This window comes from Malania oleifera, chromosome 1 (assembly GCF_029873635.1).
Source record: "Malania oleifera isolate guangnan ecotype guangnan chromosome 1, ASM2987363v1, whole genome shotgun sequence".
Lineage (NCBI taxonomy): Eukaryota > Viridiplantae > Streptophyta > Magnoliopsida > Santalales > Ximeniaceae > Malania > Malania oleifera.
In genome coordinates, this window is record NC_080417.1 from 113141935 (window position 1) to 113155940 (window position 14006).

Genomic DNA, 14006 nt, shown 5'->3' on the forward strand with positions numbered 1-14006 from the left:
CACGCGTTCTCCGTGGACGGCAGAGATCATTTATGGAAAACCCATCTGGCCCTATGATTGATCCACGTTAACACCATCATCAGTACATGCCCCATCCAGCGCATTTGTCTCTCCGTATTATATCCTTTTATCCTTTCTGTCCAGCCCTTTATCTGCCATTTCTAAATATGTTTTTGCTTCGGGTTCTCATGAACTGTAATTGTAGAGAAAGCTTTTGGGGTTTTTGGGGGGGGGGGGGGGGGGGGGGGGGGGGGGGGGTAGTTGTGTAATTTCGTAGCTAGAGTTTCCCTATTTATTGCTTCCACATAATTGCAGCAGCAGGGTTGCTATTCCACCAGGTAATCTCCAAGAACAGAGCTCCTCGATCTGCTCGCAAGCTCCTTCCAAATTAAGTCAAACTCCTTTCCTTTCGTTTTGCTTAAGGTGTGGCTATGGATTCGATCATAAGCAAATCCTTCTTCCATGCAAAACCCATTTCATTTTATTGTTGGTCATGCATTTCAATGCAGACCTCTCTCTTCTCTCTCTCTCTCTCACACACACACACACACACACAAAATTTTTGTTTTAACTTAGTTTAATTTTAATTAGATGGAGAATACAAGTAACATGAGCTCAAGTAGCGGTGGTGGTGGGGGTGGTGCGAAACCAAGTGGGCTGCCGAGGGCGAAGTCGGAGCACATGCAAATGGAGTACTCGATGGTGGGGGCGGGGATGAAGTCGCCACCGTCAGGGGAGGCTCACGGCGGAGGAGGAGTGGAGGCTAGTGGCGGTGGTGGCGGGCTTTCGAGGAAGTCCAGTAGGAGGATGGCGTCGGCGTCGCCGGGGAAGAGCAGCGGAAGCGGGAAGAACACGCACATAAGGAAGTCGAGGAGCGCGCAGTTAAAAATAGAGCTGGACGAGGTGAGCAGCGGGGCGGCGCTGAGCAGAGCCTCCAGCGCCAGCTTGGGCTTCTCCTTCTCCTTCACCGGGTTCGTCCCTCCCGACGAAATCCCCAGACCTTTCAGCGACGACGACAATATTCGTAAGTATTTCTAGCTATCACCATTTTGGTTTCATAATTACATTAACTGCACCTTATATCATGATCACAATCATATGCTAGTTAATGTCTTTGGTATCTCTAAACTTATCATGCGTCAAAAATAAAAAAAAATTGAACGTTAGGTATTGCATGGCAGAGGAGATTTGCCGCTAATAGATATACTTATCAATTAATATATATGCATGGAGATAATAGACTTGGACTGCTAATTTACAAGTATACACACACACACACACACGAATTTTCCTCTCTCTCTCTCTCTCTCTCTCTCTCTCTCTCTCTCTCTCTCCTCTATCTCTCTCTCTCTCTATTTTAATTGTTATTATTGAGAAGTTCATTATAATTTTTTTAAACAGGTATATGATGAGTCTTCAATGAGTTTATTATGGCCATATGAAAAAGACATTACATGAACAAGCTAAACAGTATACTGCATGATATATACTTGGATCACGCAAAAGCGGACATCCCTAACATATAATATTATAATATTAGGAAGGAGGAATTGTGGATGTAGATTTTATTTTTTCTAAAGATTTATTAGGTTCTGGTTTCATCAAGGATTTTATTTGAGGAAAAGAAATAAAAGAAAAATAAGAAAAAAATTTATTTTCTCTTATATTTTTTTGTCTATTAAAAACTATTAAAAATAAAAATTTATTTTAGTATAACTAAAAATAAAAAAAATTAATGATGTAATTTGATATGCTTTTTATTTTCTTCTTTACTTTCTTTTATAATAAAACTTGAAATCTTTGATATTTTTATTTTATTTTCTTAATATTTTTCAAATTTCTTAGCCTCCTCTAAGAAAAAAAATCGTACAAAGGCTTTCGAAATTAAAGGAGAGTGATGGGTGGAGCAATGCAATGATTGGTTTAGATTCAACAAGAAAAAAAAAAAAAAAAGTCACGGTGGAGAGATTGAAAGGAGGATGGGATTTGGATTCTAATTCCAATTTCCAGTTTCCAATTTCCAACCACACAGAGTTGAAGTCACGGAAAAAGGAAACTGCCAGAAACCCACTTTAAAAGAAGTGGCCAAAAAAAAGATGGCTTTTTATGCTTTTAAAAATGAGAAGCCTGTGGCCTGTGGGTGGCTCCTACCTTCACCTTCCCAAGGAGACAAGTCTTCATTTTCTGAAAAGCACTCCCACTTGTTTTCTCTCTCTGCTGGCCAGTTGCCACTCTATGATTAGTAGTTTTGAAATTAATCGCTCGAGAAAACAACTGAAACCAAAAATTTAGGATTACAATTCAATAATAATGAGATTTTGGATTTTAAGCCCCAAGAACAAGAGAGAAAAAGCCATTTGTCTTTCCCTTAGGACACATGAAACACCTTACCTTAGGATTTAAAAAAAAAAAAAATCCTAGAAAAATTAATGTTGTAATGGATATAAGCATAGGATCGATCTAAACCAGACCAGACCATTAGGTATACGATTCAACATGCCAACTATTAAACAACTTACTAGGAACACAAGACAGTCAATCAGAAATGTCACGAAATCTTCGAGTACTAAAACACACACAAGTGCATACCATACCATATGTAACATAAATTCAATGATGCCGTAGACCTCATATGATATGATAAAAGAGAGATTCAGTACTTAATATCTTTTTAGTGCTTAGATATATTATTATATCTTACAAATATTAAGTTTTTTAGGTTTTTACGTAGTACTTCGGGTGTCAAAATATAATATTAATTAAACACATATATGCTTTTTTGTTCATTTCTTTTTATATTTCATAAAAATTCATGAGATATCACATTTTTGTACTATAAATGTCAACAAATGTATTATAATTATCATTAAAATCCAAAATTTTATCATTTTCCTTTCATAATTACGATTTTTTGTGAATAAAAAAAGTATGTTTAAAAAGTATAAAAAAGAACACTCTTTGAAAAGTATCCGAAGTTCAAACCAAAAATACATAAGCGTCTAATACGTGCCATAAAAACTATCTAAAAAATATTAGTATTAACACAATGCAAACACCAAGCCATTGCAGAGGAATTGAGGCTTCATATGGTAAACACTTTGATAAATAGTGATTAAAACATACTTTCTCAACACAATGAATAAATGAATAGTAGGGGAGCAGCTACTCACTTTCCTTTTTCCTTCCCTCTCTCTGCCCCAACGGTCGCATCAAGCCTGACTCCTTGAATAAAGGAGGTAGGGGTGAGCATAATTCGCTTAAAACTAAATTAACCTAATTAATCGGGTAAATTCGATTGTTTTGGTTTGATTAAAAATTTATTTGATTTAGTTCAATTTTCATTTTTGTTGAATTCAATTAATTGAATTAACCGAATAGTATAAATTAATAATAGATAATTATATATATGTTATATATATTGTTTATATTATTTATGTTTTATGTATATTAAAAATTTATATATATATATATATATATATATATATATTAAAAATATTAAATCGGTTAAAATCAGTTAATTGATTTAATATAAATTCTATTTGATCGGTTTTGAGTTCAATTAAATATGAAATTTCAGTTGATTTAGTTAATGAAATTTTATAACCAAAATTTTTTAATTAATTAATCAAATTCACCGATCACATGCTCACCCCAAGAAAGAGGTAAGTTGCTGTCATCCATGCATGCTTAGGCGTGTTCATTTTCATGACTCATACAAATGAGCTGCACCCATCGCCAACAGTTGCAATTTCTAATTAGGACCAAAGGCCCAGACTTAGCTATGACGAATAATTAAGTTCTGAATAATAGTCAATCAATGAATGAATAGATGGGCTCCATGGTTTTAAAACTTGGGTCCTATTTCTATCAAGATCATTTTTCTTGACCATGCTGTCAGGCTCATTGCGAGTGTGACTTTGCTTTGGTGGTAGATTTTAGGTGAAGAGCTGGCGAAGGAAACCCTTCAACTTTTCTTCTTTTTCCTCTTTTTTTTTCTTCTTCTACTTGGTGTTCTTTTAAGATGGTTGTGTCTGAACCCGACTAACCCACCGAGTGCCTAAGATAGAAGGGTGGATCTGAATCCCCCGGTAATTCCTAACCCGGATCCTGATAACAGAATCGGATTCAAATTCGGGTAGCATTGTTCATGCTTGACCAGTGAAACGACCTACGACATATTCAACCTTCCATTTCCACCCCCAAGGAAGCAACTTCATTTTTATTTTTATTTTTAATTTATAAAAAGGGTTGCAAACAATCCGCTGCAACCACAATAAGCATTGAAAATTAGTACTTCACCAAGTTTGTTCTAGTCCAGCAGAGAGAGCTCAATAAGTGTTGGGGGTTGAGCTACAACAGGTTGTCTAGACCATAGAAGCTAAAGGATGAGTGAGGTTTCAAGATATTTGGCTGGTATGAGTGACTCAAGAGTGGACTAACTGATCTAAATATCTCCAGTTCAACTCTATAATGATGTTTTTTATTGGTCGATTTATATATGTTAACGTGCGACTTTTGAAGTGCTTTAGTTTCTTTGTTTGCTCTCCTGATCAATGCTCTTGTATCTGTTGAAAAACCATACTGATCCTCAGCATTCTTGTTGCAGCTGAAGATCTCGAAGCCAACACGCGCAAGACCAAGCTTCCAGCAGAGCCCACCATGCCAATTTATCTCAAGGTAATGCAAAGTTGTGCTTTGCAGGCTCCCCTTCAATTTTAGTCTGCAAATGCAACTGCGGGTGTTCAAAACTTCCTTCTGCGCCCCCTGCTTAAACTGCGCCGATTGATCTGATGCTATCTATTTGGACAGGCAAGGATGGAGTCTTATTCTAGAGATCATCGGCACCCTTAGAACAATATGGCTATCATGGTCAGGTTCAGTCTTGTACAGAATTTCATAACTATATATGATATTTATGTACAAGACTTTCCCTTCTTTCCAACAGGAAAACAAAAGTGCAGCATTACATTTCCTCCATCACATAAACAACTGAAGCCTAGCAAGTAGCAACATAAGTTCAGAAAAAGTCAAAAAAATGACTGGTTCAGAGGCCTGCATTATGGTCCAGCCTTCAGTTGTTAGTGTGCATTCAGAAAGAAAAATAAATAGTAGAAAGCACAGATTTACTGAGGAAAGAAGAGAATGGATAGTCATATACAATATTAAAAAATTTCTTTACGATATTTTTTTAGCTTCCGCAATGAATTTATTACCTATGCACTGATCTGGGGTACTTCCATTTTGGAAATGCAGTTTACAGATGTAGCATACAAGCTAGTTCTCAAAGGAGTAAGAACAAGTGTGGAGAAGGACATCTTGAATGGAATAACTGGTTCTGTGAGTCCAGGCGAAGTTTTGGCACTGATGGGACCTTCAGGAAGCGGAAAGACCACGCTCCTGAATCTGCTAAGCGGCAGGTTAAATGTGCCCACCACTGGCAGTACAATTACCTATAATGACCAGCCATATTCGAAGTTCCTGAAAGGCAGGTAAGACATTGTTCTTCATGCAGCAAGGATGCCTTGTTTATGCAGGTATTATGTACAATGAATTGGCTAAAAAAATCCTGCACTTCTTTCCCCTGGGCGCTTCCCTAGTTGGAGAAATATTATAGTTGCATCTGTATATCAATATCTGAATTCCACCTATGGACCGTAGCAGCTGTCTCAGAAACTATTGCAGCCTAAATACAAACAGAACACATGCCATGAAAATAGAACAATTGACTTTGTACAAACTAATGTTACTTTATTTTACTTTATTCAGTATTGCATTCATCGATGTTACAAGATGGTGGTGTTAACGACAAACAAGATAAAATATAATGATAACACTTTCAACAGTGAGTTCTCAGCAAATAAAATCACAATCAGTAGAGCTGGCCAATTTCTTGTTAGAAAAAGGAGTATACTGGGTCTGTAGTTTCATTTCCCCAAGATCATATCATCAACATTCACTCGAGTATTTTTGTTTCTAATAAAATTATAGTAAAAATATGAGATGCAAATAAGTGTAACTGCAGACTAAGCAGGATATGTGTGGCAGGATAGGGTTTGTGACTCAAGATGACGTTCTATTTCCACATCTTACTGTAAGAGAAACGTTAACATATGCAGCTCGACTACGGCTTCCAAACACATTGACAAAACAACAAAAGGAAAAACGAGCCATCGACGTCATCCATGAGCTAGGCTTGGATAGGTAAATTTTCTTCAAAAATATTATTGAATCTTGGAATTATTTGCAGAATCAGTCATCAACAGCCTACACCACAAGTCATTGATAATAATAGACATGATTTCAAATTCACAATTGTTTGAGAATTAAGTTTGAATTTTTCCCTCCGTTGCTTCAAAGTAAATCATTTGGGAACAAATTAATGTGCATAGGTGCCAAGATACAATGATTGGTGGCTCCTTTGTTCGGGGAGTGTCAGGCGGCGAGAGAAAGAGAGTCTGTATTGGCAATGAGATTATAATCAACCCTTCTCTTCTGTTCCTTGATGAACCAACCTCTGGCCTGGATTCTACTACTGCTCTGAGGATTGTTCAGATATTGCACGATATAGCTGAGGTATTTTATCACATTATAAGTTCCTAGATTTGAGTTATTACTTTCTTCTTATCTTTCCATAAAAACTCAATGCTTTGATTTAATAATAATAATAGTGGTAGTAGGAGGAGGAGGAGGTGGAGCGAGAGGAGCAGTGGCGGCAACAACAAAAAATTATGTTATGCCAAATACTCAAGGGTCAACCATAAACATCCTTTGTTCCCACTCTTAACTCTTTTTTGGGCCGTATCTAGCTTTAAATCATCCAGTACCATGCCTGATGATTTCACAGTAGTGGTAGTAGTAGTAAGTAGTTATAGGAGTAGGAGGAAAAGCAGCCAGTACATTAGCAGCAGCAACACAACATGTACACATTATATTATGCCAGATACTAAAGAGTCGGCCACAAAAATCTCTTGTTGTCCAACTATTTCTTCAGCCACAAAAATCCTCACAGCCTAACGTCTTGTCTTGTAGTGACTTGCATGATAATAATGCTCACTAGTGCAGTCATCAACTCTTGATTAAAAAGGTCTAATCATCACCTCACTACTCATTTTGTCCTAAATTTTGCAGTCTCTAGCATATTGTGAACACATTTATATTATTCTCTAATTATTTTGGTTAAAGCATTCATTGGTGTTAAGGTCCGATATACATACATTGTTGGCTCACAACGTAATAGCTTAAACTTTTAGGTAAAGTGATAACGTAATATGATATCAAAGTCAGGTTGCCTAGAGGCCCTACGGTTGAGTCTTGTTGCCTACTTCTATTGCTAGTTTGTTAAGAGTTATCTTATGCCCTATAATGGGTGTTGCTTATCGTTTATTTTCCAATTCCAACTTTCAAGTAATAACAAACCACCTTGTTTTCTAATTTTCCAAAATTGTACGCGAAAGTTGGAAAACATCATTTATTGTTTTTTAGATTAATTTCCTGTATAAATCTTGGTAAACTAAAAAGAAAGGGTGGCAGTTTTGTAATTATTTGGAAATTTTGAAATGAAAAATGGAAACCATTTTCCACAACTAAACATTAATTTTTCTTCACTTGATGAGAGAGAGAGAGAGAGAGAGAGAGAGAGAGAGAGACCTTTTTCTTTGGTAATTTTTCTACATTTAAATAGTTGGTGTTTCCCATTAATGTGGCACTAAACAAAGGAAAATGGGAAAACTACTTTCCAAAAAAATAATATTCTCTCCAACTGAAGTGAACAATAATGTACTAACTATTTTGTTTCAATCTTGTGACAGGTTGGAAAAACAGTAATAACGACAATCCACCAGCCATCCAGCAGACTCTTCCACAAATTTGACAAATTAATCCTCCTTGGGAAAGGCAGCCTGCTCTACTTTGGGAAGGCATCAGAAGCACTAGTTTATTTCTCGTCCATAGGATGTTCCCCTCTAATTTCTATGAATCCAGCAGAGTTCCTGCTAGACCTAGCAAATGGAAACATAAATGATGTTTCTCTTCCATCAGAACTAGAAGACAGGGTGCAAATGGGAAATTTAGAGACTGAAACACAAAATGGGAAGCCATCTCCTGCAGTAGTGCATGAGGTAAGGTTTTATTAGTTCTAAGCCAGCCCCATTGTTTAAGGCACTCCTTGGGTGAGAGAAATTTCTTCTCAGATGGTAGCAGAAGCCCTGCCAGCATTCAAATACGCTACAGCAATCCAAATATGCACATGGCTACACTGGAAAGACTAAAACCTAGTCTGACATATAACATGGATAAGATAATCTGTTTAATCAACACCATTAAAATGTTTCTAGTACCATAACATATCATGGTCATACATAACATCCCCTCCAATCCACCGCAATTTTCCAGTACATTTATGTTCTAATGTAGTTATTGAAAGTTATTATCAGTCTGACAATGTTTCTCATTGTAAACAGTATCTCGTGGAGGCTTATGAGACACGAGTTGCAGAAAAGGAGAAAAAGAAACTTATGGCTCCAATTCCTATAGACGAAGAGCTTAAGGCAAAAGTATGCTCTCCAAAGCGTGAATGGGGAGCAAGCTGGTGTGAACAGTATTCAATATTATTCCGGAGAGGACTCAAGGAACGGAGGCATGACTATTTTAGCTGGTTAAGAATCACCCAAGTTGTCTCCACTGCAATAATCTTGGGATTGCTCTGGTGGCAATCAGACAGTAATAGCCCTAGAGGCCTGCAAGATCAGGTAAGAAACTATTCTTTTTTTTTCTTTTTCCTTTTTTTGGAGCATCTATCAACAATTGGCATGTGTTCTGCCATCCTTGATCCTACCTTGTCATTGCCATGGCTACTATGGGAGCATCTATCTACAAACATTTTTCTCATCAATAAATTACAGTTTCAATTCCAGCATTCAACCTTCACTAATTTAATATGCTATATGATACCATCATACTATCATAGACAGTTGTTCTCAGAAACACGTCCTTGCTATTTAGTCTACACAAGCACCTCTTTAGATCCCTGAGATACGGCGTTCTGATTGTCTCTCCTATGTGCAATAAAAATTATTTCATAAAGAATGGACGGTTAATGATGAGGATAGGGCAAAATAAATAAGCAAATGATGAAAGTAAAAGAAAACAAGCAGGCGAAAATAAAAACTGAAATTCAGAATCATTCAATAATTTCAAATTGAAAAAGAATACAAAACTAAGAACAGTAAAAATTCCAAATGATAACATTTTTTTGTTGATAGAAAAAGAAAAACTATAAAGATATGAATGAAAATGTGAATGATGAGGCTTTAAAAATAAATATAACAAAAAAAAAAACCTATTAATAAGAATTATGAACTGAGAGAATCCTAAAGATAGATTACACAATATTAAACTGAAAAATTCATTCTTACAGTTGGAAAGTACACTTAGCTACCAACAAATGCATCTGACCTTCACCAACATTGCAGGCAGGGCTGCTTTTCTTTATTGCTGTTTTCTGGGGATTTTTTCCCATCTTCACAGCAATATTCACATTTCCCCAAGAAAGAGCTATGCTGAGCAAGGAACGAGCAGCTGACATGTACAGACTTAGTGCATACTTTTTGGCCAGGACTACAAGTGACCTTCCACTCGACCTGTTATTACCAATACTTTTCCTTCTCGTTGTCTATTTCATGGCAGGACTGAGGCTGAGTGCTGGTTGTTTTTTCCTCAGCATGCTTACAGTTTTCCTCTGCATCGTAGCAGCTCAGGTACACCCCTTTGCAAGCATCTTATAGTAAAACTATAAACAATTCTCACTCATATGATTTCCTAAGGCAGACAGTGCAATTGCAGGGACTTGGACTAGCTATAGGGGCTACATTAATGGACCTAAAGAGAGCAACAACTCTTGCTTCAGTAACGGTGATGACCTTCATGTTGGCTGGTGGGTATTTTGTGAAGGTAAGCAAGCAAATTTGCTCTGAATTACCTCGCATTTTATTTAAATTTAATAACCAATTGGAGGTGTTAAAGCTTGATATACATTGTTGGTCCACAACCTAATAGCTTAAACTTTTAGATGAAGTGGTAATCTAATATAGTATAAGAACTTACCATGAGGAGGTCTTCGGTTCTGAATCTTGTTGCCCACAATTATTGTGTGGTGTTTACAAAATTATTGTGGCCCCTATCATGAGCGGTGTTTATCCACATGCGGGGGAGTGTTAATGTTTGATATACATTGTTGGTCCACAACCCAACAGCTAAAGTGATAATTTAACAGGAGAAAATGAATGCTTTAATTCTAATGATAGAACAGTTCACGTTTTCCAAGAAGTAACAAACATATTTTCAAGAAAAGTTACTAAATAAGGATCATCCACAGAACTTGAGTTCACCAGCTGCCACATTGCTAGAAAGTTGCCAATATTGAAGTTCGGTGAGAGTGATTTGTAAGATTAAATGTTGCTAAAAGAAACTGGTTCTTTATAAAAGTTAAAGGCAAATATATATTTTTTTAGCAGCCTTTAATTTTAAAGGTACCTTTTAACTTCAAAGGTTGCTTCAGATTGTGCAAGCAGCCGCAAAGTTTTCTAAAAAGTTCCTTTGGCTTTTGGAAGTACTAAATACTAACTTATTAGTCCTGTGAACCCACAGTAATATTGCAGAAAGAATCTCATGAAATCCACTTCCTGTTCAAAATGAAGTTGTGTAATGTTATCCCAAAAGAAAATAAAAAGCTCTGTAGTTGGAATCAGTTGGAAATTATAAATAATGCATAGTTATTTACAAGAGCTACCAGATACATTTTATGGTCTGGAATTGATATTTGATAATGCATAACCTGTGTGCAGAAAGTTCCAGTATTCATATCTTGGATCCGCTACATCTCCTTCAACTACCACACTTACCAACTTCTTCTCAAGGTGCAATACAAACACATCACTCCCACTATAAATGGGATGAAAATTGACAGTGGTGTAAAGGAGGTCAGTGCCCTGGTAGCTATGGTTTTTGGTTATCGCCTCTTGGCATACCTTTCTTTGCGGAGGATGACGCTCCAATCTGGAGCTTAATGAAGCTACAATCTTCTAGGGAGCTTAAAGATGGAAAAAATCACTTCCATTTTTCTCTCCTCTACATGGCACCATGAGAAGGATCGACTTAAAATGGCAGCAAAAGGAAGCTAGCGAGGAATTACTGATTCAGAAAATTTGGATTTTCTGCCTCTAAGAATTTGACAATTTATCTTGTGTACCAGAAAGTAGCCTAAAAAAGAATATTACAGTTTCACCATATGTGGATCTTAGTATTTGAAGGATCTTAAGAGATATTTTTGGATAATATCAAACTCATATTCACATGTTAAATCTTTTTCTTGGACAGTTATATTATGACCATATCCATGTATTTTAATTACATATTTCTGCTATTGATAAATCAAAATAATGTACAAGCACCTATGTGTAGAAATACAACGATCAGTAATCAACTACACAGCAACTATGAAAAATATCACAAATATGTCACCACCGCACCCCCACACCTCCAAATAAACAGGAAAGGGGGAACTATACAGTTCATACACATTGCTACATCCAAGGAGTCCAGATAAGTGTTACAAAACATGATTCACTGCACAAAAACGAAGCAAATCCGACTATTGCCAATACTTCACTTTGCTTCAATGCTGAACCAACCCCAGACCAAGAGAACAACAAAGAGCAAATACCCATGTGCCCAAACATGCCTTTGAAAATTGCTGCTCAACATGCAATCAATAATACCTCATGCTAGTGTCCTTAGCCAACCTAGAAGTCTGAGGAGGGCAGCATCCAATACAGGAGACTTCTTCTCAAGCCCTGTAGAAGGGAGGTAATAAAGAAGTTGAAGGAAAATAAGGAAAGAATTAGTCATTTAAAATGAGGCAAGCTGGAACAAAGCCAGCAAAATAAACAAATATCTACAAATTTGATCAACACAATCTGTACAAGAATTTTGATCAACATCAATAAATCCCCTCATACTCGCAAATTTGATTGCATGTCCTTGTATCAAAATATAATTCAATCAATACAACACTGCTGCTATCAATTTATCAAAGATGTTCATATGCTTTTTGATAAATCATAAGTTGAAACTTCTATCAATTTTTTTTGATAGGCTGATTAAAATGTTCATCAATATCATATTATGGGTTTCCCACGTAAAGTCCAACAAAATTAAATTAATGCTGAAAATATGCAATTTTTTTGCAAGGATATTTTTCTGGGATTAGCTTTGCAAGGAGTACATGTTGTCTAAGGCTTAATAAATGTGTTTCTACCTTCACATTCTATTCTTATACACCAAATTGATATTTGAATATTGCATTATTTGCATGGATCAAAATGGCATCAAAATTATCGTTACATCAGTTGATAGATCTCGATGGGATATTCACAACAATCCCATAAATCCTTTTCAATTTAGGCCATTCATTATGAGATACTCACAACAACCCCATGACTTGATGGGGTCTTAAACAAACCATGGAAAGATACAATTGATTAGTTAAAGGGTGCATCCTTTTATTTGGACAAATCGACCTAAGCCACAATTGTCATATTCAGACCTGATATTTTTTCCAAGGACTCAGAACATGTCGATGGATACCAATGGCCATACATCAATGTCAACATATCTCAAACACATTAATGAACTTTTTTTTTTTCAAAAGATATTTTTGACAAATCGTGAATATTGATAGGTATATTAACAAAGTATTTCATGGAATAGAGGGAATCGTTTTGCCTGGTTACCACACTTCTGCATTGTTTCTATATTGAAATATCAATTTACGAAAATGTAACAATGGATTAAAATTCCTAGAAAAAACAAAGATAATCACCAACAATACGATGTTCTGATCTCAACTAAATTTTCTAGTTCAAGAACACTTCATCAACCTTAAATAAAAGAATAACTTATTTAACTCCAGCCAATGTCAAGCCTTTTGAATGTATAAGAACGCTAAAATACCCACTCACCAATATCAGCGGCAACTCGATGAGCACACATTACTCCTGAAAAAGCTACGGCTATAACACCTTGTCCTGGGAAGCAACTATCCCCAACACAGTAGAGACCATCAATCGCCTGCAAGTTCCAGTATTACATGGCCCAGTACATATCAAAATTAAAATATCATGGACCACAATAGAACAACAATATCATGGTTTAGTTTACTGTTGTGTTAAATGGCATTCCGAGTAAGCCCTTGGGAATTTTACGAGGCATTGGTCCATAAGTTCCATCATCACGAGCCAGGTACCGTCTGTGCGTCTTTGGTGTACCCACCTGCGACAATCAGAGATAATTAGATTTGAATGGAACGCAACTAGGAAGCCCAAAGTGCTGCAGAAGTCCAAAGCAGACTTAAGTACAATCTACAATCACTTATAATAGGACTCAACCCAGTGTGAATAAGTTCCCATCTTATTAATCAATGCAGTAGATTCAAGATTTTGCTGAGCTCAGAAAAAATTATGTAACCAAGATCCTAGATAAAATTTCAGCAGACAGAAGTTCATGCAATTTAAGCTGTAGGCAGAACACATTGATGTCAATCCTTCTGAAGGAAGCAAAAGATGACAACGGAATCAGCCCCTCACTTTTAACTTCAGTTTCTGATAACATATAGCAGATATTTGTCATTTATACAAGAAAGTGCAAGTCAAAAACAGGTAGAGGAAGCACAGGAAAATAGCTGGAGAAAGCAAAAAAATTACAAAACAGCTATTATAGTTGCCCTTGATTCCTTTTTCCTGAAGTGACATTTCTGCCACCACACACACACATACCCACACGTCCACTGTTTTCTTCTTGATGAAACATGTTACAGACAAAAATTGCATGCTTCCAACCCTAACAGTAACAGTTCCTATCATGGACAGCTCAATTTGCTGTTGAATAATTGGGTAAAATGGAAGACCTAACCTCAATGATAGGTCTCTCCCTCTATTTATAATATATGTCAA

The 14006-nt window shown here is 36.4% G+C and overlaps 2 protein-coding genes across 3 annotated transcripts in view; one reads left to right on the forward strand and one right to left on the reverse strand.

Annotated features, from left to right (window-relative positions):
- The first annotated feature begins 250 nt into the window (after positions 1 to 250).
- LOC131161592 (ABC transporter G family member 22) lies at positions 251 to 11357 on the forward strand. Of its 2 annotated transcripts, XM_058117448.1 has the most exons (11): positions 251 to 423; positions 592 to 1024; positions 4607 to 4677; positions 5254 to 5489; positions 6046 to 6201; positions 6390 to 6573; positions 7809 to 8117; positions 8460 to 8747; positions 9471 to 9755; positions 9841 to 9948; positions 10842 to 11357. In XM_058117448.1, the coding sequence occupies exons 2-11, from the start codon at positions 592 to 594 to the stop codon at positions 11061 to 11063; spliced, it is 2292 nt and encodes a 763-aa protein (XP_057973431.1). In that variant the 5' UTR covers positions 251 to 423; the 3' UTR covers positions 11064 to 11357. The 2 variants fall into 2 exon arrangements, with proteins under 2 accessions (XP_057973431.1, XP_057973441.1); XM_058117458.1 differs by lacking the exons at positions 251 to 423; positions 592 to 1024 and adding an exon at positions 4810 to 4869.
- Positions 11358 to 11395: 38 nt separating this feature from the next.
- LOC131161602 (prolycopene isomerase, chloroplastic) overlaps positions 11396 to 14006 on the reverse strand; it is a 66009-nt gene continuing 63398 nt past the window's right edge. The window contains exons 11-13 of the mRNA XM_058117472.1: positions 13216 to 13326; positions 13017 to 13125; positions 11396 to 11849 (exon numbers count right to left, since the gene is read on the reverse strand). Of these exons, the coding sequence (XP_057973455.1) occupies positions 11776 to 11849; positions 13017 to 13125; positions 13216 to 13326 (294 nt within the window). The 3' untranslated portion in view covers positions 11396 to 11775. The remainder of the gene's footprint in view (positions 11850 to 13016; positions 13126 to 13215; positions 13327 to 14006) is intronic.